The sequence below is a fragment of the Eulemur rufifrons genome, chromosome 29 (genome assembly GCF_041146395.1).
Source record: "Eulemur rufifrons isolate Redbay chromosome 29, OSU_ERuf_1, whole genome shotgun sequence".
NCBI lineage: Eukaryota > Metazoa > Chordata > Mammalia > Primates > Lemuridae > Eulemur > Eulemur rufifrons.
The window spans coordinates 95687238-95712501 of record NC_091011.1 but is presented as its reverse complement, the minus strand read 5'-3'; the positions used below and the strand labels follow the sequence as shown (position 1 = coordinate 95712501).

The 25264-nt window shown below is 39.5% G+C and overlaps 1 protein-coding gene across 1 annotated transcript in view; it reads left to right on the top strand.

Annotated features, from left to right (window-relative positions):
* Nucleotides 1–24998, top strand: part of RHEB (Ras homolog, mTORC1 binding) — a 54055-nt gene extending 29057 nt beyond the window's left edge. The window contains exons 3-8 of the mRNA XM_069461534.1: nucleotides 5272–5339; nucleotides 11375–11457; nucleotides 20475–20531; nucleotides 20639–20686; nucleotides 21439–21520; nucleotides 24220–24998. Of these exons, the coding sequence (XP_069317635.1) occupies nucleotides 5272–5339; nucleotides 11375–11457; nucleotides 20475–20531; nucleotides 20639–20686; nucleotides 21439–21520; nucleotides 24220–24312 (431 nt within the window). The 3' untranslated portion in view covers nucleotides 24313–24998. The remainder of the gene's footprint in view (nucleotides 1–5271; nucleotides 5340–11374; nucleotides 11458–20474; nucleotides 20532–20638; nucleotides 20687–21438; nucleotides 21521–24219) is intronic.
* The last annotated feature ends 266 nt before the right edge of the window (nucleotides 24999–25264 follow it).

The window sequence follows — 25264 nt, the reverse complement described above, 5'->3', positions numbered from 1 at the left end:
GGTATTGTGTAACAATAATTTTTCTTTATACATAAGTAATGGATCAGAAAAAAGTCCAGCTGCGTTACGTAACTCGATATTGTCTCAGAGACAGCATATGACATGACCCCTACTTAAGGCTGTCAGCATTACCTTTAATCATGTTTTAAACTTCTTCCTATCTTAATGTTGAATAATAAAGACTTTTTAATCTCAAAAATGAATTCAGAGTATTTGTTTATTAAAATCTGTAGGCAAGAGCAGAAATGAATATCTGATTATATGTATCCATTAGCATGGTTAGACATTATATTCTATGTACATCTGATAGTCTAACACAGGGCAAAGCCTTTATCCCACCCTTTCCCCCACTGTTTGGTATTAATAGAAAAACATTGTTCAGTGATTTCAATGAATTAGAAAGAAAGGAAATGGTTATGAACTTGTTGCTAACAACATAAGTGGATGGTTATGTTTTGTTTTTTTCTTTTTTACAACCTATGAGGTTGGGAACTAGACAGTTTTTGATTTTAAAAAATATAGTGCTCTGTAGATCTGGAAATAATTCCATAATTATTTTATATTTACCTTTATAAGATAGAACAGACTGTTTATAGCAAACATACAGTAGTGGCACATTTCTATGAAATGTCACTGTGAAAGCAAAAATTCTGGGACTGTGTCATCTTTAACAGTAGGGGTATGGGAGAATAACATCAATAAAACCACACATTTTCTAGCTTGGGCACTTTGTTAGACCAGAAATATTATTTAAGCAAATGTGCTTTATTATATGTTAATCTGACAACTCAATACAAAGTAAATTGACATTAGACACCATTAGAGTTTTTTGATGAATATTCGGTTTTGGACTGTGTTTCGTTTCGGCACTTCATCTTTAGCCATCCATTGTGCAGAACACTTGGCAATTGTCAGAAAGAATCCATTTTTCATCACGGGTAACAATACGGTGTAGAAATGATTCTCCTTTATATCATGATAGCAAAAAAAGGCAAACTTCGAGACGATTTCTCTGTGTCAGCTTGTTTAATTCATGTGGAACCCATCTGTCCAGCTTCTTTACTTTGCTGATTTGTTTCAAATGGTCCAATATTGTTGGAATAGTAATGTCACACCTTGCTGCTGATTTCATGTGTAGGTTGAGATGGATCCACTTCCACTATAGCTTTCAGGTAATCATTATTCACCTTGATCTCAGGTCACCCACGTGGCTTATTTTCAAGATTAAAATCACCAGAATGGAACTTCTCAAACCATCAATGTACTGTGCATTTATAAGTCACATCCTTCCTAAACACTTTGTTGCTATTTTGAGCTGTCTGCGCTGCATTGGTTCCATGATGGACCTCATATCGAAAATAACATGAATTTTTTACTTATCCATGGTTTCACAAAAAATGCTCTAAAAATTTTTTTGAAAGATAATCACAAGCCAAAACATGCGTTTGAAAGACTGAGGATATACCTTCACAATAAAAGTAAGTGTAAAGTGAAATGTCAGAGGTAGCAACTGTCAAGCTTAGTATTTAAGGAAATCGGACATTTCATTCTTAATAACCCAAATACGATGAAACTAAACTTGTGATAGTTTATAATTTAAAAGCAAGAATAGCAGCAATTTACAACTTCTGCTATCTCAAGGTAGCACTGTTGATGAGTGATGAAGCTCCTTTCAGAAAATTGGGAAGTTCCAATTTTGCAGCATTATCAAGGATTGCCTCCACCACACTTTAGTAACATAAATCTTAACTTTATGAATACCAAATTTTAGAAACCTTTATTACCTTGCTTATCAGTAGCTTTTACTAGTACACAACTATTAGTCTACTTAGGAGAATTTCAGGATTTTAGATTGGAAATGCATTCATTTCTGCAGTGATTAAAAATGATGGGGAGAGAGGGCTCAAGGGAGACAGTGTAAGGAGAAAACCAGCTTTCCACTTGTGCATGAGGTGGGAGTGAGAGAGGGCAGAGTAGAATTCCTTCCTCTGTCATCTCTCTCATTATATTATACTTTGGTTTTTTCTGTCGTAACACAAAGAGTCCGTTTTTCCATGACAAGATGGAAGGTCTTTCATTTTATTGCTATATGTAGGATGGCTTATATTCTTTTTATGTGTAGATTTTTTTGGGGGGGGGGCGGTGGGGGCAGAGTCTCACTGTATTGCCCGGGCTAGAATGCTGTGGCGTCAGCCTAGCTCAGCAACCTCAAACTCTTGGGCTCAAGCAATCCTCCTGCCTCAGTCTCCCGAGTAGCTGGGACTACAGGCATGCGCCATCATGCCTGGCTAATTTTTTCTATATATATTTTTAGTTGTTCAGTTAATTTCTTTCTATTTTTAGTAGAGATGGGGGTCTCACTCTTGCTCAGGCTGGTCTTGAACTCCTGAGCTCAAACAATCCGCCCGCCTCAGCCTCCCAGAGTGCTAGGATTACAGGCGTGAGCCACTGCGCCCGGCCTCTTTTTATGTGTAAAGATGTACTCAAACTTTTATTAATACTTTATTTCTTTTGCATATGATGTACAATTACATCTCCTGCCCTTTTACCTCACTGGCCAACACTTCCCAGTCCCTGGCTGAATACTCTGCATTTCTGACTTGGCATTGTAGGGTGTCCAAGGCTCGGGCCCTTTCTCTGCCCTTGCTCTCTAATGATCTTCCCCTCTCCTCAATTTGCTGTTGACTCACAATGTGTATTCCCAGCCTCTCTCCTGAACTCTGGGCTTTTTTATTTAACTGCCCTCATTTCCCCTTGCGTATTTAAGAGGCCTCACAAACTTAACATACCAAAAACTCTGATTCCCTTCCTCTCCCAACTCCAAGTGTTCTTCCCCTGGTCTTTTCCTATATTTGTACACGGCAACTCTATTCATCTTGTTGCTTAAGCCAGAAACTTTTGGCTCCTGACACTTCATTCTCTCATACCCCACTTCTAATCAGAAAATCCTTTTGGTTCTGCCAAAAAGCACATCCAGAGTATCTGCCCCTCTAATCCAGCTGGCGTCATCTGCTATAGATCATGATAGTCACCACACTGTTCCCTCCGTTGTGGCTCTGGCCTAATATCCTTGTGTCCATTTTTGTCTGTTATTCACAGCGTAGCCAGAGTGATCTTTCCTTGGTTTCCCATCACTTTCAGAATAAAAATCCAAAGTTCTATAAGGCCTTCTGCCTCCTCTCCAACCTGCCTACTGTTCTTTCTCAGCTGCAGCCGCTTTTTTAACCTCCTCCTGGATGCCGTTCACCCAGAGAAACGCCTGACTTGGTTGGTGCGTGTGTGTGTCTGCCCGCCTTCCGTCACTGGATCCAGGCTCACTGAGTGTCAGGGACTACACCAGCCCCAGCAGCTACAACAGTGCTACTGGTGATGATAATCACTCAGCAAATAGTTCTTGAATAAATGCGTGCATGAATGGATGACGTTTTGTTTCAATAATCTTGTCATAATAATTACATGGTACTTCATAACCATAGTTACTTCATTGTAATTGAAGGTCACTGGTTTTATTGCTCACCGGTGTTTCTTTTTTTATCACATCTAAAATGCACTTTTTGATTTTACCTGACTGAAAGATTTCACACAGCTACATCGTGACTGCCCCCTGGTTGACAGTGATTGAAAGCTCCCTCAATGCAAGATTCCTCCCAAGCTCAGAAAGGTTACAGTGTGAAAAAATACCTTAGACTTTTTTCTTAGTATTAATGAAACAGATTATATTGGGTATTCCCCACCTTGAAATATTCTGATTCCGTTTTCATCTGGTTTATTTCCTTAAAGTGATAATTTCAAGAAAGGGTACAAGAGTACTATAGGCCGGGCGCGGTGGCTCACGCCTGTAATCCTAGCACTCTGGGAGGTCGAGGCCGGTGGATCACTCGAGGTCAGGTGTTCGAGACCAGCCTGAGCAAGAGCAAGACCCCGTCTCTACTAAAAATAGAAAGAAATTATCTGGCCAACTAAAATATATATAGAAAAAAAAAATTAGCTGGGCATGGTGGCGCATGCCTGTAGTCCCAGCTACTCAGGAGGCTGAGGCAGTAGGATCGCTTAAGCCCAGGAGTTTGAGGTTGCTGTGAGCTAGGCTGATGCCATGGCACTCACTCTAGCCCGGGCAACAAAGCGACACTCTGTCTCAAAAAAAAAAATAAAGAGTACTATAAAGCGTGGCCGTTGGCTTACACAGACTGTTCGGTAATCTTTCTTCCCTGACTTCTGGCATCCCTACTTGCATTAGAAAAATATGCTAGTGTGATTCTCTTTGATTATTGCTTTTCTTTCAGCCATCTTTTCTTTCCCCATTGAATTCATATACTTCAGATAAAATCTGTCTGTCCTCCCTGTCACTTAGAGTTTTCTCACATAATTTCCATTTGTCTGTTTTTGCTTTGCCTTTCGGCTGTGGACATAGTGGGTCCTCTCTCAGCTGTGCAAGGGGGTAGATTGTGCTGCTTGGTTCTAAACACGGTGGCCAGCCAGGAGACTGGAGGACTCATCCTGAGTCAAGGTGGCTGCGGTTGGGAATGCAGAAGACATTTGTTCCACTTCCTTGTTGGGGTTCCAGATGGTTATTTTATATTCTGTCACTGTTAGTAGTTCTTTCCTTTTTTGTCTGTATTTGCTTGAAGTCTGTCTCTCTAGAATTCTGAATTAACTTTTCCGGAAGTTATTTGTGTCTGATTTGTTTTTTTCTTCCTCCTTCGGTAGGAAAAAGAAGTTGTGACAAATTGCTTGGATCCTTAAGCTAAGTGTTGGATTGATGGCTTCAACACAACATCTGTTTCCTTGCTGTTTTACCTATCAATAAAATTGTGAATCTTTTTATGGACTAAAAGTTGTTAGCCCTTCTTAATATTAGCTCTTTGGGCTCTGACAAAAGACTTCTGTAAATTAACGGGAAAATGTGTTTTTGATTCATTCTAAACCTCATTCTTGATGTAATGTATTTGACTTTTTCATAAGAGAAAGGACTTGCACAGAGCATTCAGATTATCTTTATAGGCTGTGAATTGTTGCCTAGTTTCAGTTTCTTTGGAAAAGATTTAAGGCTTACCTGTGCTTGATTTTATATAGTCAGTCAGCTATGTCTCTCAGTTAAATAATGGAATTAGGGGAGAATCCATACAACTCTGAGGTTTGTTCCTTTTTGTTTCGTGGGACCTTTTTTGAGACTTCTAAGGACTCTGTGCTTGATTGGTTGTTACTGTTCAAACTTTAGGTGGTCTAGAGTTAATTTTTCTAACTAATATTTAATTCCCTTTTTCTCTGTAGCTTTCACAAAGTTGATCACAGTAAATGGACAAGAATATCATCTTCAGCTTGTAGACACAGCTGGGCAAGTAAGTGACCTCTGGTATCTCAGAATCTTATACAGCATTTCTAACAGTCCTGGCTCACACTGATTTTTAAACACAGCAGCTATGCCAAGAAAACCCTTCATGCTGTGTACAGATGGTCCATGACTTACACTGGTTTGATTTATGATTTCTTTACAGTGGGTTTATTGGAGTATTAAGTGCATTTTCAACTCATGATATTTTTAGTTTGCAGTGGGTTTACTGGGATGTAACTCCATCATAAGTCAAGGAGCATCTGTATGTAACTGAATATTAATATTCTGTCTTTTCTAAGACATTTATGGCAGTTTTTCAAATAACTTGTTTCTCTACCTTAGAATTGTTTTAAATGTATTCTTAACATCGTGAGAGTTAGCATTTATTACAGGATAGGGGTTTTCTAAATTTTCTAAACTGTAATTCTATATTAGTGCTTTTTCTCCCTTTGTAATATGTGTTCTACATTAAGAGCAACAGTAGATCTTTTCTAGGGGAAGGAATGAGAAGGGCATAGGGCAGAAACGAGCCGATTCAATCTTACGAGGACTTGGGCCATGAACCACCAGTTTGGTTGGAGTCCAAGATCCAGCTTGAGTGCTGCCTTTAGCCTGTATAGTTAGATTATCTGGCAGATGGATGTGAGAGTGATTACTAGATGAGGAAGTGTTGATTTGATTTGCTAGACAGTAGGTGATTGTTGAAGGTTAAGTTCCCCTCCAAAAAAGGATATTCACGGGTTAAGTAATGTAGCAGCAATGTGGAATGGATTGCCAGGGGGATTGACTGGAAACAAGGTCAAGGTAGAAAGAAATGAGTACTTGAACAAAAAACATATCCCTTTTGACAGCTTAGCTGCCCCATTACCATAGTACCCAGTCCTGCTTTTACTAGAAACCATTCTGTCAGACTGACTTTAGCCCTGGAGGGAGGGGAGCATACAGAAGCTGGGGTTTCCGCTTACTCCTCCTGCCTTTGCCTCTTACAACCGACAAAGAATCAGACCAGCGTGAAAGTGGGTGTAGCATGATCTGGTCTGCCTTGTTAAATGGAGGCTTTTTTTCTGGAACTTGGGAGAACTGGAGTAGACCTAGATAACATGACCTGTCCTGTGGGTTTGGAGTGAATTCCCTCTGCTTTATGTTTTGAAGTTAGTGTAGAAGGAAAGTGTGACCCTCTAGTGAAGGAAGACAATAGCTGTATTGAGTGGTGTTAGCACTGGAGAAAACCCTGGAGTTTACATTTTGAAAGTTTCGAAGAAAATAAAACAAATGTGTTTGTCTCTTTGAGCTTGTACACAGAGCTAGAACATATGTCTCCTTCATTCACCCGGCATACTCCCCCCTGATGGTCAGTGTAATGCACTTTAGCAATCAGACGTCTTGATGTTTTCATTAGAGCATAACCATCCTGGGCTCTTGGTGGGACCAGGGGTGCAACAGAAGTTTGTCAGGGAGCCATGGCACAGATGGCACGGCTCACCTTAGGTTAGTGGAGAAAAGCTGCAGGTAGGAAACTGTGTTGGATGCTCAAGGTTTATATCTCCCTTTCATAGTTAAGGTGGCTATATAATTTATTGTCTAAATGAAGGCATTTTGGTGAGGGGAGGGGGTGCTGGTGATAATTATGCTGGGACAACAGGTGTAAACTTAGCGTGTCCTAGGCAAAGAAACATAGCCATTCCATTTATAGTGGGACCCTGACACTGTCAAGATTGCAGTTTGCTTTTATTTGGAATCCTCAAACTCCTAAAAAATGGTGTGAGGGTGTAATGTTACAATAGAAACATCCTCTATCAGGCCAGTGGGGGAACTGGTGGTTTGTGGTTGTCTGGAGTCACTCTTGCCTGGGTTTGAGGCCTGGCTTTTCTTCCTAATAACCCAGTGACCTTGAGAACGTGAGTGAACCTTTCTGAGTCTCAATGCCTGCACAAAATGGTGGTAACTGGTATCCACCTTCCCAGGATCGTTAACATTGAGGCTGAGGAGGATGTGCTCGCTCTTTGTAGAGCTTTGATGCTACTGAGGCTAGAGCAATGTTTAGCATATTAAATTGACCCTGTTGACGTTAACAGTCTTGAGTGGCATAAGTACAGGTGTTCTTAATACTTGGAGAGGGGTCCTTACACATTTCTTTAGAGAGAAAATTTTTTATATTGACTCTCCTTATCAAATTAGAAGATGTGTTCCTCAGAGGTACTGTTTTGCTCTAAAGCATAAATGTGCACTTGGACATCAAACATTTTTAAATGTTTTAAAAACATAGTAATGCAAATAGTGAAACCAAACGGGAGTAAGTAAAATGATGAGCATTGTCGTATGACTGGCTTTGTTGTCTTGCTCCTTTGGGTTCTGTAACTACTAGATAAGAGTATTTGGAGCATTTTTGCACAAACTAGCATTTAGCTAGTTTGAATAATTTGTTCTCTTTGCAACTAATATAGTTCTTGAAGGTTATATTCACAGTTGAGGGACTGTAAAATAAAAGTTTATGCTAGTATTTATAATTCATGATGGTGAAACACAGGCATCTCCTCCTTCTGTTTCAGATTATTATGGGACAAATTCTTTTAGAAGTAATCTATAGTAAATTTGTTCCTTAGCTTTTACACATTTTAAGAGTAAAATTACACATAATAAATTGCTGCATAGCAATATATGATGGCAAGTACTATTTACTACTTAGTGTTAGTCGTTTATATCAGTGCACATGTACCACGATGGTATAATTGCCCAGCTAGGGACGATGATGATGAACATAGTTAAACACAAATTGATTCTTTTTAGATTGCATGAAATATTTTGTTTTGGCCTAATTTTAAGGTGAGAGCTTATACCCTAAATGAATTTGAAGGTAGGAATGTGAAGCATCAGGGTACAGTGGCTCATACCTATAATCCCGGCTACTTAGGAGGCTGAGGTGGGAGGCTCTCTTGAGGCCAGGAGTTTGAAACCAACCTGAGCCGCATAGCGAGACCCTGTCTCTAAACAACAAAAAAACAGAATGTGAGGTAGCAAAACGATTCAGCCTATTCTATATTAATAATTAAACTTAGTGACAAGTGAGTCAATGACAATTTTATAATGTAACCAAATTCACCTTTTAAAAAAGCTAAAATAAAAAAAAAGATAGAAATGCACTGGTACAAAAATAAAATAGCACAAAAAGGTAAATAGTAAAACTTAAGTCTTTCCCACCTGCTGTCTTAGCAGCCCCACTTGCCAGTTTCGAGTATATACTTCTAAGATATTTTATACTTGTATATGCAAATATAGTTTGAAGTTACTTCTTCCTTTTTACACAAAAATAATACATCTCCATCTTGGAGATTATTCCATAGCCATACATAATGGAATATGTTGGGGCATCTGTTCTCCTGTGGCTGCCTAATACCCAGTTGTTCGCATGTGTCATAAGCTAACTCCTGATCAACAGCTTGTTGCCAGTCCTGCCACCACCAGCAATGCTGCAGTGAACATCCCAGGTATTGTTTTAGACACACAGTGCTGTGTATATAAGAAAACTTCCTAGGGATGGGCTGGCATAGGGTTGCATTGTGTATTCTTGCCAGCAGTGAACGAGAGTGCCTATGTCCCTGGACCCTTATCACACAGTGTGTTACCAAATCTTTGATATTTGCCAATCTGATAGGTGAAAAATAGCATCCCAGTATAATTTTAATATGCATTTTTCTTCTTACAAGGGGCTTTGATTTTTCATAAGTTCAAGGACATTTGTATTTTCTTCCTGTGAGTTATCCTGTCTGCTGTGTACTGTGCCATTTTTTCCCTTTTGGGTGGTTAGTCTTTGTTGATTTGATTTGAGAGACCCCTTGGTATATGAGGAAAATCAACATTTTATATATGATTTGAGATGCAAGCTTTTGTTTGTTTTCAGTTTGTCTTTTGTTTATGGTTTTCTTTGAGAGGTTTTCAACCATGAAGAACTTTTTCATTTTCACAGTTGAATTTATTAATCTTTTTTTAATGGATTTTTTTTTTAATTCTCCCATCTACTGTATACATAGTTTTCATCTTTAAATCTTTGCTTCCTCTGCAATACATTTTTGCCAAGGTGTGAATTAGAGGTCCAGCTTAGCCATCCATCCCCAGGTGGTTCTGTGCTTGTCCCTATGCATTTGGTTGAAGGTTACTTTTTATCCTTAGTGGTTGAAGTGCCAATATTATCATATACTTCATTCTCTTATCTATTTGAGTCTTTCTGGATTTTCTAGTCTGTTCTATTCATCAACCAGTGCAGCATTATTTTAATTACTGTAGCTTTATGGTTTCCAATCACCTGCCCTAACAATTACTATTCTTTCTCAGAAAGTATAGATTTTTTTTTTATCAGAATCATATTGTTTTTATATGTTAATTTAGTATTAATCAATGGATATCCTGATGGTTCTGCATATTTAAGTCTTTTGTCGTTGGGAATATTTTAGAATTTTCTTCATACGATCATATACTTTTATTTGTTTCTTACATTTATTTTTAGGAATTTTATCCCCTTTTTTGATTGCTGTTGCAGCTGTGGGTCTTTCCCCTCCATTATATCTTTTAACTGGTTGTTTTTTAATGCTGCTTTAACACGGATTATTCTTTGATTACCACATTTTTGCTTTCATGGAAAGGTAATTTGAACTTTGCTACTGTATGTAGCTGAGCTAATGACTAAAATCGCTTACGATTTTGTTTTTAATCGTATTATTGTGTCAGAGAAGTGATGGTAAAACTTAATTTTTCTTTGTTTTTGTTGTTTTTATTAAAGAACCGTAGGACAGTAATTGTGGGCTATCACGAACAGTTGTTATAACCATACTGTGGATTCGCAAGGTTAACAGACTGCTACTTAATCTAATGGTGGCATGACATGATTTTTTTCTTTAATAGTGCTTGGGACATGTGGTATGTTGACAGTTATATTTCAGCTAAGAATAAAATGTTTGTAGACTAGACGCAGTGGCTCACGTCTACAACCCTCGCGCTTTGAAAGGCTAAGGTGGGAAGATCTCTTGAGGCCAGGAGTTAAAGACCAGCCTGGGCAACATAGCAAGACCCAAGCTCTACAAAAAAAAAAATTAAATTACCCAAGTATGGTGGTGTGACCTATAGTCCCAGCCACTTGGGAGGCGGAGGTGGGAGGATCGCTTGAGCCCAGGAGTTTAAGGTTGCAATGAGCTATGATGACGCCACTGCACTCTAGCCCAGGCAACAGAGTGAGACCCTATCTCTAAAAAAAAAAAAAAAAAAAAAGTTTGTGCCATGACACCTGCTGATGAAAACTGCATTGACATAAGAACTTTTTGTATGCTTTAATAATTTGTGTATCTAAAGCAAAGTTTCATAAAGCTGCTTTATAAAGGTAGATACTACTAATACACTATTGTATAATGTGTACCTTTGTTTTTAATTACTCTAAAGTTGCTCAGTACATAACATTTTTAGTCCCCCAAAGTCTGAATATACCGATTGAGTGTAATGTTTTGATTATCTTCTCTCCTCTGCTCTCTCAAATGCTGGTGGCAGCCCTCTAACAAACAACCTGTAGATTGATGCTCACACCAATGGGACTGACATGCAAAGAATAGGTTACATAATAATGCAACAATTTCAAATATGAAATCAAAGATTTATGGAATAATCTAGTAGGATTTGTAAATTTCCTGTGAGGTCTAAGAGATAGATTTTTCAACCATAGAAGAAATGTGGTAGTGCTTGTCCCTTGATAAGAGATCACAGAACCAATCATCATTGCATTCCTTCTTACCTCTTCTCCCAGGAATTACAGAAGTCGTCAGCCTTCCCACTAAAATCCTAGAACAGCCAGAGTCATTTTTGAATATTGGCTTGAAGCACATTACCACCTCCAAACCATTCTTAAATCTTCTGTGTATAGACTGTGTTTGTGGAATAATATTGTAATCTACTTTGTTTTCTTTGATTTACTTTGATTTTCTTCAAGTGGTACATGAAAAACTTGGGTAAAGATTGTTGTTATGCTATATGAAGACTTAAATGTAGTTTTTTCCCCCACAGGATGAATATTCCATCTTTCCTCAGACATACTCCATAGATATTAACGGTTATATACTTGTGTATTCTGTTACATCAATCAAAAGGTAAGACTCCTATTGCTTGCTCTAGTTTATTTGCCACATATAAATAGTATTAATCCTTTTAAAGGACTATGCTGGGATTCATAATAGTAGTACTAGTAACAGATTTAATTATTAGGCTAAATATTTTTTTAATGATTTTTGTTGTGGAGCAACCAGGTTGTTAAGGGGAAAAACGTGCCAATAGATGTTCTGTTACACTGATAGAATAAAAACTTTATTTCTTACCTCAAGCTGCCTAGATAGACAGTGGTTAAACATGATTTGAATTTTTCTGCTAATTGAAATGGGAAATGCATAAATTGATTTTACTTTGTGGGTATTCACCATATTAATGTAAAATAGACTTTCTAACACAATTTGGAGATTTCGGTGTGTTGAATATTTTATCCTTAGAATTTATGAAATAAGATCTTTCAGTAATAGGGTCTCGCTTTGCTACATAAAAATGGGGTCACTGTTTTTATTAGTAAGAATGGATTTTGGTTCCTCTAGCCACACATTTCATGTCATCTCTCTTATCAGGCGTTATCAGGGCTATTGTCACAAGGAGGAGTGGGCTGTGTCCCTGGACAGAACAGAACAGCTGGCTGCATGTAGCAGAAAGCTCTGGACACTAGTAATAGCTTGTCTTTGAAGATTGAAAATCTCAGTGCCAGTGGAGGAGATGTGGTGGGTGGCTAGCATCTATTAAATTGTGTGGGACAAGTCAGGGAGTTTGCTGTACTCTAACCTGCATATAATACATCACTTCATTTTATCATAACCTTAAACAGTCCTTCACCAGAGATGTTTTATTTTGCAGTTTACATAGAAACTGAGTGACAAAGAGGTAAAGTAACTTGCCCAAGCTTCATAAACAGTATATGACAGTGCTGGGATTCATATCCACCTCTCTAGTTCCACACTCAAGGTCAGCACTATCCAATAGCGCTTACTGCAGTGGTAGAAATCTTCTATATCTCTGCTGCAGGTGGCTATTTAAATTAATTAAGATTAAACAAAATAGGCGGGGCGCGGTGGCTCACGTCTGTAATCCTAGCACTCTGGGAGGCCGAGGTGGGCGGATCGTTTGAGCTCAGGAGTTCGAAACCAGCCTGAGCAAGAGCGAGACCCCATCTCTACTAAAAATAGAAAGAAATTATATAGACAGCTAAATATATATATAGAAAAAATTAGCCGGGCATGGTGGCTCATGCCTGTAGTCCCAGCTACTCGGGAGGCTGAGGCAGGAGGATTGCTTGAGCCCAGGAGTTTGAGGTTGCTGTGAGCTAGGCTGACGCCAACGGCACTCACGCTAGCCTGGGCAACAGAGTGAGACTCTGTCTCAAAAAAAAAAAAAAAAGATTAAACAAAATATAAAAATTCAGTTCCGCTAGCCACATTTCAGGTGCTCAAGAGCCATGTGTAGCAGGTAGCCACCATATTGAACAAGTGTCTAGGCTCCTTACCACCGTGCATTCTATTGCTAACAAAAATTCAGTCAGCTTCTCTGTATGTTATTTAACATTTTTCTCCATGGCAGGGAAGCATAGTTTACGTAAAGTGTTTTAGGACTGTGGCCATTCTTATAAACAGACCCCATACTGCCAGTCTCTGAGAAAGCTCACACCTGATCAAAACTGAATACCAGAACCATGTGTTCCTGAAAGGAAATTGGGGAAATGTGAAAAGTAGGAAGTAGGGGTCGAGGGGGTGTGAATCACTCTCAATATAATTACCCAAGCATAGATATTGTTAATGTCTTGGTGTATTTCTTTGTTTTAGTGATTGCTTTAAGGTCCTTATCTTTCCCCTCTGAGAACAGTTTTATATATTTTTTATGTTTTTATATTTTTACTTATGTAATATACGTTTTTCCATATTACCTACTGTTTGAAAATAGATGGCTATATAATATCCCATGTTTGATGATAGAAGAGTACCTCTCTACTTGTTTCTTATGGTTATATTTTTGTCACTAAAAAGAATGCTTGGATTAGATTTTATGCATAAAACTGTCTGCATATTATTTTGGCACTTAGTTTTTTATTGACTTACAAGTACACTTTATGTATTTACTTTTTTATTTCAAAGTATTATAGGAGTACAAATATTTTTGGTTACATGAATCACTTTTATAATGCTTGAGTCATGGTTATAAGTGTGTTCATCACCCAGATAGTGTTCACTGTACCCATTAGGTAGGTTTTCACCTATCTCTCCCCCCTCACCTCCTGCTTGATTTCCACTGGGTTTTACTTCCCTCTATGCACATGTGTGCATATTGGTTAGTTCCAGTTTAATAGTGAGTACATGTTATGTTTGTTTTCCAATCTTTAGATATTTCCCTTAGGATAACGGTCTCCAGTTCCATCCAAATTGTTGCAAAAGGCCTTAAGTCATCTTTCATGGCTGAGTAGTATTCCATGGTCTACATATACCACATTTTGTTAATCCACCCATGAATTAATGGGCACTTGGGTTGATTCCACATCTTTGCGATTGTGAATTGTGCTGCACTAAGCATTCAAGTGCAGATGTCTTTTTGATGAAATGACTACTTTTCCTTTGGGTAAATACCCAGTAGTGGGATTGCTGGATCAAATGGTAGGTCTGCTTTTAGTTCTTTGAGGTATCCCCATACTGTTTTCCATAGAGGTTGTACTAATTTGCAGCCCCACCAACAGTGTATAAACATTCGTTTCTCTCTGCATCCATGCCAGCATCTGTTATTTTTAGAATTTTTAATAAAAGCCATTCTAACTGGGGTAAGGTGTTATCTCATTGTGGTTTTAATTTGCATTTCCCTGATTAGTGATGTTGAGCGTTTTTTCATAGGTTGATTGGCCATTTGTCTGTCTTCTTTTGAAAAGCTTCTGTTTACGTCTTTTGCCCACTTTTTGTGGGGTTGATTTTTTTTCTTGCTGATTTGCTTGAGTTCTTTGTAGATTCTGGTTATTTGCCCTCCATCAGATGTATAGCTTGTGAATATTTTCTCTCATTCTGTAGGTTGTCTGCTCTGTTGATTATTTCCTTGGCTGTGCAGAAGCTTTTTCATTTAATCAAGTCCCATTTGTTTATTTTTGTTGTTACTGTGATTGCCGTTGGGGTCTTTGTCATAAATTCTTTGCCTACGCCAGTATCTAGAAGAGGTTTTCCAAGATTTTCTTCTGGTATTATAGTTTCATGCCTTACATTTAAGTCATTTATCAATCTTGAATTAATTTTTGTGAGTGGTGAGAGATATGGATCCTCTTTCATTCTTCTATATGTGGCTCTCCAGTTTTTCCAGCACCATTTATTGAATAGGGATTCTTTTCCCCAGTGTATATTGTTGTCTGCTTTTCCAAAGATCAGTTGTTTGTATGTGGTTGGTTTTATATCTGGGTTTTCTGTTCTGTTCCTTTGGTCTATGTCTCTATCTATCAAGTCCAGCAGTCTCTTGGAATCTTTGGGGTTTTCCAGATGTAAGATCATATCATCAGCAAAAGGCAATAGGTTGACCTCCTCTTTCCCAATTTGGATACCCTTAATTTCTTTCTCTTGCCTGATTGCTCTGGCTGGGACTTCCAGCACTTCATTGAATAGAAGTGGTAGCAGTGGGCATCCTTGTCTTGTTCCAGTTGGTGGTGGAAATGTTTTCAGCTTTTCCCATTCAGTATGATGTTAGCTATGGGTTTGTCATATATGGCTTTTATATTTAGATATGTTCCTTCTATGCCTAGTTTGTTTAAGGATTTTTATCATAAAAGAGTGCTAAATTCTCTTGAATTCTTTTTCTGCATCTACTGAGATGATCATATCTTTGTTTTGCTTCTGTTTATGTGGTGAGTCACATTTACAAACACTTTAAAAACTGTTAGTCCTTTTTGTACAAAGATTATATATTTTTAAAATTTATTTTATATACATACCTTGTGTTTAGCTCTTATTTGCTCAGTAAATTCTAAGATTTTCAATTTGAGTGCCTGCCATGTAATGCCTTGACCAGAAGAAATTTAATGTACCAGTAATCTGATGAATGTTGCAAGGTCAGATTTATGAACTTCCATTATTTCACTAATTTACTTAAAAACACTATTCAAAGATTGTTCTGTTATTTGTAAGTATAATTTTATTCTACATGATTTTTTAGAAAATAATATTGGTTACTTTATAAATTGTTACTCTGAGGAATAAAAATTGTGGGTAGGAAATTTTCTTCATTCATTCTTTTTTTTAATCTCTCTCTTTTGGTGGGCACAGATTAGATGACATTTAAGAATCCAATTGAGGCCGGGCGCGGTGGCTCACGCCTGTAATCCTAGCACTCTGGGAGGCCGAGGCGGGTGGATTGCTCAAGGTCAGGAGTTCGAGACCAGCCTGAGCGAGACCCCGTCTCTACTAAAAATGGAAAGACATTATATGGACAACTAAAAATCTATATAGAAAAAATTAGCCGGGCATAGTGGCGCATGCCTGTAGTCCCAGCTACTCGGGAGGCTGAGGCAGTAGGATCGCTTAAGCCGAGGAGTCTGAGGTTGCTGTGAGCTAAGCTGATGCCACGGCACTCACTCTAGCCTGGGCAACAAAGTGAGACTCTGTCTCAACAAAAAAAAAAAAAAAAGAATCCAATTGAAAACAGCATTTGTCACTGGGGAAATTAAAAACTACAAAAAGCTAGATTTGAAAATATGAAAACTTGCTCACTTAAGGACTTTGTGTATTTGAGAAAACTATGGCCTAATGCAGTGCTGAGGACAAAAACACTTGCTATGTCATCTTAGCAGTTCCTTTGCAAGTTTTGACCATTTTTCTCCTTACTAAAATGGATGTGTTTGGTCTTTTAAATAATGCTTTTTATCTTAATAGCTCACAGTTGAATGTCCATTCTCTTAAATCTCAAACATGATCAGGAGGAGTGGTGTTTTGTTTTTGTTTTAGAGACGAGTTCTCGCTCTTACCCAGGCTGGAGTACAGTGACATCATCATAGCTCACTGCAACCTCAAACTCCTGGGTTCAAGTGATCTTCCTGCCTCCCAAGTAACTGGGACTACAGGCACATGCCACCACGCCTAGCTTGTTTTGTTTTTTAGAAACCTATATGCTGAATATGCAAGTATTTATGAATATCTAAGAAATACGCTAGTAAACCTTTCTAAATAAACCAATTTGTTGATCAGAACTGTCTAACCTTTTTATTGAATTTATTATAGCTTCTACCTAAGTTATAGCCATTGTTCATCATTTTGTGAAATAGAAGTCCCAGGTTTTTCCTTTGTTTCATAAGGCCCCTGTAGAATTATTCCTTCTGACTAAACATAAAGAAAAAACACACATCCTATTTCATAGTTTCTAAGGATGGAAAAAGAACCCAGATTTGGGTTTTCATCTGTCTCCACTAATAATTTTGGCCAAGTCACGTCATTTTGCAGTGTCTTGGTTTGTCAGCTATAAATCGAATATGTTGATAGAGGAGAAGACCTCTCTTATCTGAGGCAGTCAGGATAGTTACTTAAAAACATTGGTTAATGGAAAGAATTAAGAGGGTGATATGAATCTCCAGGGTTTTATTTTTTTTTTATTTATTTTTTTTTTTTTTGAGACAGAGTCTCTCTCTGTTGCCCAGGCGAGAGTGAGTGCCGTGGCGTCAGCCTAGCTCACAGCAACCTCAAACTCCTGAGCTCAAGTGATCCTCCTGTCTCAGCCTCCCGAGTAGCTGGGACTATAGGCATGCGCCACTATGCCCGGCTAATTTTTTCTATATATATTTTTAGCTGTCCATATAATTTCTTTCTATTTTTAGTAGAGATGGGGTCTCGCTCTTGCTCAGGCTGGTCTCGAACTCCTGAGCTCAAACGATCCGCCCACCTCGGCCTCCCAGAGTGCTAGGATTACAGGCGTGAGCCACCGCGCCCGGCCCTAGGGTTTTATTTTAAAGCATAAATATACATTGAATCACTAATCTTCTGAAATCTTCAAATCGTCGTCTTTGGATATGAGTGTACCCATCTAGAATTGCCTGTATCCATAGTGCATCAGCTGTGATTTTCAGTTCAGTTTCTTCAGAGTGAGATACTTGTGAAACAGTCTACACTTCAACTATTTGCAGATTCATGTGATTTTTCACGTCAGTCTTTTCCAGTTGTTTCAGTACAGCGTATTAAGGAACACTACTTTTAGTGGGTCAAACCACAATATTCAACTTTGAGTTTTCAGAGAAACAAAAACTCTGTGTATACTCATATTTCAAAACTTAATAAGATAAATTGTGACTTTCTGTTGAATTTAACTGGCATAAACAGGTTTGGGAACAAATGGATCCGACCCTCTCTCTGTAAGTGTGCTTTTTAGCTAGTGGGAGCTTTCGTGCTCTGCTATGCTCGCACTATCTAAGACGGTGTTTCTTGGACTTTTTTTTTTTAGCTATAGCCCCCAAGTTATTACATTGAAAACCAGAACATATAATAAATGTGTATAACTGATGTGTAATGCACTATTTATTTCTTTTTTTAAATGCTACTTTTTAAAAACCCACTAAATTAATAACATTTTCTAATACTAGGTTGTGACCAATAATCCAAGAACTGCTGGCTTCAACCATTCAATCTCTTGTTAATCTAGCAAGTCATTTAAGTAGGGTCAACTGAGAGATTCTAATGTTCCTGTTACACTTTTCGTCATAGTTCCTTTGTGAAGATAAAATGAATACATAGAACTTCAGTAGAATGAACCTTTTGAGTTCTTCCAGGCTTGCTTCGCATACTTTAGTCCATTCTTTGCTGTTTTAGAGAAACTGTTCTTTGTTAAATAAAATCTAAATTTTCCCGGAGAACCAATGCTTTTTTGTTTTCATACCACTAAAATGAAAATATTTGAACACAGCAATAGAGATTATTTGGTTTTAAGTGAAAATCTGTATTAGCTATCTATTGTTGCATAACAAATTGTCCCAAAATTTTGCAGCATAAAACAGTACACATTTACGATCCTGTGGTTTCTGTGGGTCAGGACTCAGGCGTGGCTCAGCTGGTTTTCTGCTTCAGAGTCTTTCAGAGGCTGCAGTCAAGGTGTCGGCTAGAGCTGTGGTCTCATTTAAAGGCTTGGTTGGGGAAGGATGTTTCCAGACTGGTTCATGGGGCTGTTCTCAGGATTTAGTTCCCTGAGAATTATTGGGCTGGGATTCTCAATTCCCCGCTGGTCATTGGCCAAAGGCCACCTCAATTCTTTGCCAGGTGGTCTCTATCAGGGCAAGCACACAAGAAAAGTCAGAGAATTTCCTGCAAAATGTATGTCATGGTCTTTTATAACCTAACCTCAGAAGTGACATCTTTTCATTTTTGCCATATTTCTGTTCATTAAAAGTAAGTCATTAGGTCTATTCCTTGCTCAGGGAGATTAACAAGGCATGGCTGCCAAGAGGGTGGGGAGTCCTGGAGCCAGGTCCAAGCTGCCTACAGCGCAGTCCCTGTTCTTTCAGCTATTTCTCACGTGACTGGTTACCGTATCCCTTCCCAAGAGGCCACGCAGTTTTAAATGTAGGATGTAGGCAGGCACAGCACATGGTGAGGAAACTGGTTCCGTAATGCAACCCAAGGTACTCAGGACACCCACATCCCATGGTTGACACACTGTGAGTTGGGGGGGGTGTTAATTTTTATTCTTGTCAAAGTAACTATAGTTTAAAATAGCACAATGTGTAATTCATTCAGCAAGCTTACTTGTTCCAAAGCGTGAGCTACAACAGTGAACAAAGCAGACAAATCCCTGTCTTTGTGGGGCTTATTTCTGGTGTGAGAGACAAACAATGAGAAGATGAATATGTGAAATAGTGATAGTGCTAACAAGAAAAATAAGGCAAGGAAGCAGATAAGAAATAGGGAGGAGTTGCCTCAATTTGATGAGGTGAACAAAAGAGGTCTGGGAAGTGACATAAGAGCAGAGACTTGAAAAGAAGGGAGGGAGCATGTTTCAAGATCTTTACAGAAAGAACATTCCACGCTCAGCTGCTGCAGTGTTAGAGCAACAGCAGAGGCCAGTGCAGCCCTGAGCAGAAGGACGAAGGGAATAGTAGGAAGTGGAGTAGGCTGGGGAGTCCTGGGGCGCAGTAGAGATGGGTGCCCAGCAGAAGATGCTGGAAAGGCTCCATCCGGCTGCTGGGACAGATTTCTGTGGTTGCCTTGCTGAGCAGGGACTGGAGGGGAAGGAGGATATTGTGGAGATACAGGCAGATGGGGAGAGGCTCAGGCCTAGGTGGCAGCCGTGGAGGCGGGTGAGAAGTGGTCAGATTCTTGATAGACTTTGAAGGTAGAGGCAGTGGTGTGCTGGCTTGTGGGGTGAAGGTGGGAATGGTTTGTGGTAAGTGGTAGAAGTCCTACCATGGCAGATTGCAGGACAGCATCGTGGCATCGTTGCAGTGCAGACTTGGGTCTAAGAAGCCCTTGCTGGTGAAAGCCAACTCCAACCTAGAGTCATCGGCACATTGATCGGATTCAAAGCCTAGAGAGATTGGCTTCACCCAGAGGATGCATATACCTAGAAAAGAAAAGGGGAGCAAGCCTGAGTACTAGGGTGCTCCAGCTAAGAAGAGTTCTACAGATTTTAATTTAAATAGTTCGTTCTTTGCTGGATGAGTTGAGAGATTAAAATTTGTTTATGTTTGTCAGCCCAGTATTAGACTTTCCCGTTTAAATGTCTCACCTATTTCACTTTGAATATTCTCAGTAAGAATTACTGAGCGTCCAATATATGTACATGTGAAAAGATTGGTAGGAAAAAATAAAAGAATTCTTTGTGTTCAGTTTATGTTAAAATGGTGAGTCTATGACGTTTTATATTTTTCCTACTATAATCATAAAAACTTCAATATTAAGGGCCGGGCACAGTACCTGTAATCCCAGCATTTTGGGAAGCCAAGGTGGAAGGATTGCTAGAGGCTGGGAGTTCAAGACCAGCCTGGGTAACATAGCGAAACCCATCTCTACAAAAATATTAACAATAAATAAAAATAAATAAAACTTTAAAATGGATGTCTAATTTCACACTTTTTGTTTTATAGTTTTGAAGTGATTAAAGTTATCCATGGCAAATTGTTGGATATGGTGGGGAAAGTACAGTGAGTAGTAGTATTTTTATCTCTTGTTAAACTCATTATAATAGTACCTTCTGAGCAATAAAACTGGCACTAACTAGTTTATTTTGGATTTTTTTCCTCATGAATAGAATACCTATTATGTTGGTCGGGAATAAGAAAGACCTGCATATGGAAAGGTATGTAGCTTTTAAATGATTATTGATTTATAAAATCAAGTCTAAGGTGATTTAGTCATTGAAGTGCCATTTTAAATTATTGTTCTGATGGCAGGAATATTTTGATTATAGCATTTCTGTCCAGAAATGTTACAGTTGTGCACAGCAGAAGCAAAACTGCAGTATAAATCTCACATTCCTCTAGAGAGAGCAAACTTTATAAAGGAAGTTATCTTTAGGATATATGCTGTTTTGCATAAAGCAAACTCTAAAAAGACAAAGGTAGCGCTCATTTATTCAGCAAATACTCTTTTGAGTCCTGGAGCTGGGATTACAGTGATGAACAAGAAAGGCAAGAACCCCGTGCCCATGGAGTTCAGTGTCGGTGAAAGAGACTCTTGCAGCCTGCACACAACAGAATTGAACTGTGAGCCCTTTCACAATTTCCCCTGGCCGTGAGTGCTTAAAACCTAGCTGTAGAATAGTCGATTGTTGCAGATATTGGAGTAGTGGAAAGTACAGTCATGTTCTCTGAGCTGGAAGAGTTTGCTGGAGCATGGATAACCCCATAAGGCAATGTCTATTCTGTTCCCCAACTCGGGCGTAATTAAAATGTTCCTGTGTTACATTCTTGATGATAGTGTTTAGCCAGAGCATGGTTCTGCTTCACAAGGAAAAATTGATCAAAGTGGAGCCTGTTTCATAAATCAGTTATAGATGTTTTATATAATAAAAAGCAAAGTATTTTAATTAGAATTTTCTTTTTCCTTTAGGGTGATCAGTTATGAAGAAGGGAAAGCTTTGGCAGAATCTTGGAATGCAGCTTTTTTGGAATCTTCTGCTAAAGAAAATCAGGTACGTATTTTCTAAAACCCATTTCACGTTCCCTTCCCATCAGTCACAGGTGTTATGTTCCGCTTAGGCAGCATTGACCTCTCTGCCTATCACTCCTGTTTATTTTTTAGCCTTCCACCATTTCCGATACCAAGTGCTGGGTTGCTTTAGGAAGGTACTATTTATGTTTTTATAAATTCAGTCAGTATTCTGTTTACAACAGGACCTAGAATATTTGTAGGTTAAACAGAAGTTAATAGTAAAGGAAATATTGCCTTTTGTGGACATACTATTTTTGTTTTGTATTAACAGTTGGTACAGAAATAAGTCCAGACATAGAAAAGAAGCAAGAATTACCTTAAATCACTTTGGCACTAATTTTGTAGCTGGACCCCACCCCCTTTCTGTAGGATGAAACTGAGTCAGATGTATGTGTTATTTTTAACATAGAAATGATTACGGACCATTTTACCGGCATTTATTGCGGATTTCAGCCCTGCAGATGTTCCTTAAAGGCATGTCCTAGGAAGGATATAAATTCTGTTCCAGAAGGTTTCACATGATTGATTTTTCCTCTTTTTTTCATTGTTTTAGTTTAGACCTATGTTCTTTTTTTTTTTTTTTTTTTTTTTGAGACAGAGTCTCACTCTGTTGCCCAGGCTAGAGTGAGTGCCGTGGCGTCAGCCTAGCTCACAGCAACCTCAAAACTCCTGAGCTCAAGCGATCCTCCTGTCTCAGCCTCCCGAGTAGCTGGGACTACAGGCATGCGCCACCATGCCCGGCTAATTTTTTCTATATATATTTTTAGCTGTCCATATAATTTCTTTCTATTTTTAGTAGAGGTGGGGTCTCGCTCTTGCTCAGGCTGGTCTCGAACTCCTGAGCTCAAACGATCCGCCCACCTCGGCCTCCCAGAGTGCTAGGATTACAGGCGTGAGCCACCGCGCCCGAGACCTATGTTCTTTTACCCAGACTTGGGGCATCTCCTACCTCCTACCTCCACTATTTCTCACCAGTTTGTTTCTCTTTGCTCCCCTTAACTTTCTAAACCTACACATCAGATGGTGTCATCCTCTACTCAGAAGCTGTCAGTAGACTGTCCATTATTATGGAACAGGGCTCAGAGCCCTTTGTGTAATACCAGGGCAGTGCATGATGTGCTCTTTTCTAGTTTCTTCTCTCACCACATCCTTGTACTTTTCAATCACACCAAGCTGCTCCCACTCCCAAACAGTGGGCACTTGAAAATGCCTCACCTTTGCTCGTTTCTTTACTTACCTACTTACATTCCTATGGGGGGTAATAGCTTTGAAGGAGTGTTCAGCATGTGAGCTTGTTTTAGCCTCGTGCAAGATTAATAGGTTTTCATTTCTCTGAGGAAACTCCAGCATGCTGAGGGGTGTGACTCCTCAGTTAGGCTTGGAGGCACCGGTTGCTGGCTTCCCCTGACCTGCTCAGCCCTTTTCCCATTATGGGAAGGCCCTGGTCCTTAAGGCCATGCTTCAGTTTCCCCTTCTCATTGACCCCTTCTTGATTCATCCAGCTGAAAGGAATACTAGTTTCTTCTCTCTTATTCTTCTTAATTCTGAGATCTAAGACAGTATCATTTACTTTCATGTTCTCCATAAGGTTCAGCACAGTGTTTGTATATCTAGCAGGTTATCTCTCAACCCAGGTGTCCTTGATAGTCAAATCTGTTTCTTCCTCGTTCTGATACGGAATGGTATTCAATCTGTGTAATTGGTTCCCAAATTCCAGACAGCAGAGGATGTATCCGAATCAGTTCAGTTCCCAAGTTTACATAGTGAGAATTCAGGTAAGAGTTGAGATAGTAAGAGACACCTGAGTTTTTTGTTTTGTTTTTTTAATTGAATCAGACATTCATTGGGTGCTCATTCTATCCTTGGGATCATCTAATCAAACCATCTCATTTTAGAAACAAGTCGGGTCCCCTGATGCATGCAGGATATCTAGAGGTAGTGAGCTGGGAGGTGGTGTGGTGGGATGCTTGAAATTGGGGTGATGCAGGAGGGGTGCCTATTGGTAATAAAATCTAGGCACTGCCCAAGGGATTTTCTCCCTGATTACAATGACTGCATTAAAAGGACAGGGACTGACAGTTCTTACCCTCTTGCAGTGTAAAAAAGGATTTCCTGCCCAAAGTGACAGTGACTCCTCGTTGTGGAGGACTAGTAGGGTTTGACCATGGGACTGAGTGGCTAAGGGTGGCAGACAGACGGTCATCAAAGAGGAGAGGGCAGGCTGTTGGGAGGATGGTTTGTGCATGGTGTGGGGACAGCTAGCTCAGGGTGGCTCCCCGACTCGAGGCCCTGTGGTGCCAAGGATATGGAAGAGGGAAGGGGCTACTGGGGAACCTGCTTCTCAAAGAAAATTAGAGCTGGACATGAAGAGGGACCCTTGAAAGCCAGAGGGTACCAGGGCAGGCCTTGGTGGGCTGGACAGGAGGTGGTGGGGAGAGTCCAGGCATTGAGGACTCCTTGGGCTTCTCATGGTGACCAATGAAAACGGGGTCAGAGGTAGAATATGAGGTTAGTTGTGGTCTCGAGTCGGGTTGGGGAGGGATGGCGCCCTAGGGTCCGGGGCCCTGAAGTTCTGGTCAAATTGGAACTCTTCAGCCTCCACTGTGGGCAGGCCGGAGTGGTGAAATATTCGTCAGAGTTCTGCTTTAAAACTAACAACCTTTTCTCTTTCTTTTTCAGACTGCTGTTGATGTTTTTAGAAGGATAATTTTGGAGGCAGAAAAAATTGATGGGGCAGCTTCACAGGGAAAGTCTTCGTGCTCAGTGATGTGATCGTACTGCAGGACCTGAGGACGCCGGGAATATATTCTACCTGAGGAAGCAAACTGCCCGTTATCCTTTAAGAAACTATGCTTCATTTTTCTTCTGTTAACCTGAAAGATATCATTTGGGTCAGAGCTTCCCCTGCCCCTTTCAGATTATGTTAAACCCTGACTCTGTCCAAATGAGTTCACTTCCATTTTCAAATTTTAAGCAATCATATTTTCAATTTATATATTGTATTTCTTAATATTATGACCAAGAATTTTATCGACATTAATTTTTCAGCGTAGTTTGTTGTTTAAAATAATGTAATCATCAAAATGATACATATTGTTACACTACTATTAACTAGGCTTCAATATATCAGTGTTTATTTCATTGTGTTAAATGTATACTTGTAAATAAAATAGCTGCAAACCTTAGTCCTCGTTTGTCCTGCCTGAGGAAGAAAAACCTTGTCTTCCTGAGAGTTTCTTTCTTGGCCTTCAGGAAGGTTCCAAGCTAGATCCCAGAAACCAGTGGAGGACGTGGCTACAGGAAGAGGCATGGGAGCCCTTGCAGGCCAACTTCTCTCGGCTACTGGGTGACGGGGTTGGTGACAGTTGACAGCTTTGGGGGTCTATGAGGAGAGTTACTCCCCAATAATGAGTATTTTCTCTCCTACCCTCAGAACCCTAAACCTTAACTGAAATACTTAATGGCAGTGGCGGGCCGTGGTGGTCACCAGTGGAGCATTCTTACTACCCTTTTCTGTGTCTGTTATGCTAGTTGAAGAAAAGGAGTTGGGTTTTTTTCTTTCTTTCTTTCTTTTTTTTTTTTTTGAGACACAGTTTCTCACTTTGTTTCCCAGGCTAGAGTGCCCTGGCATCAGCCTAGCTCACAGCAACCTCAAACTCCTGAACTCAATCTTTCTGCCTCAGCCTCCTGAGTAGCTGGGACGACAGGCATGCGCCACCATGCC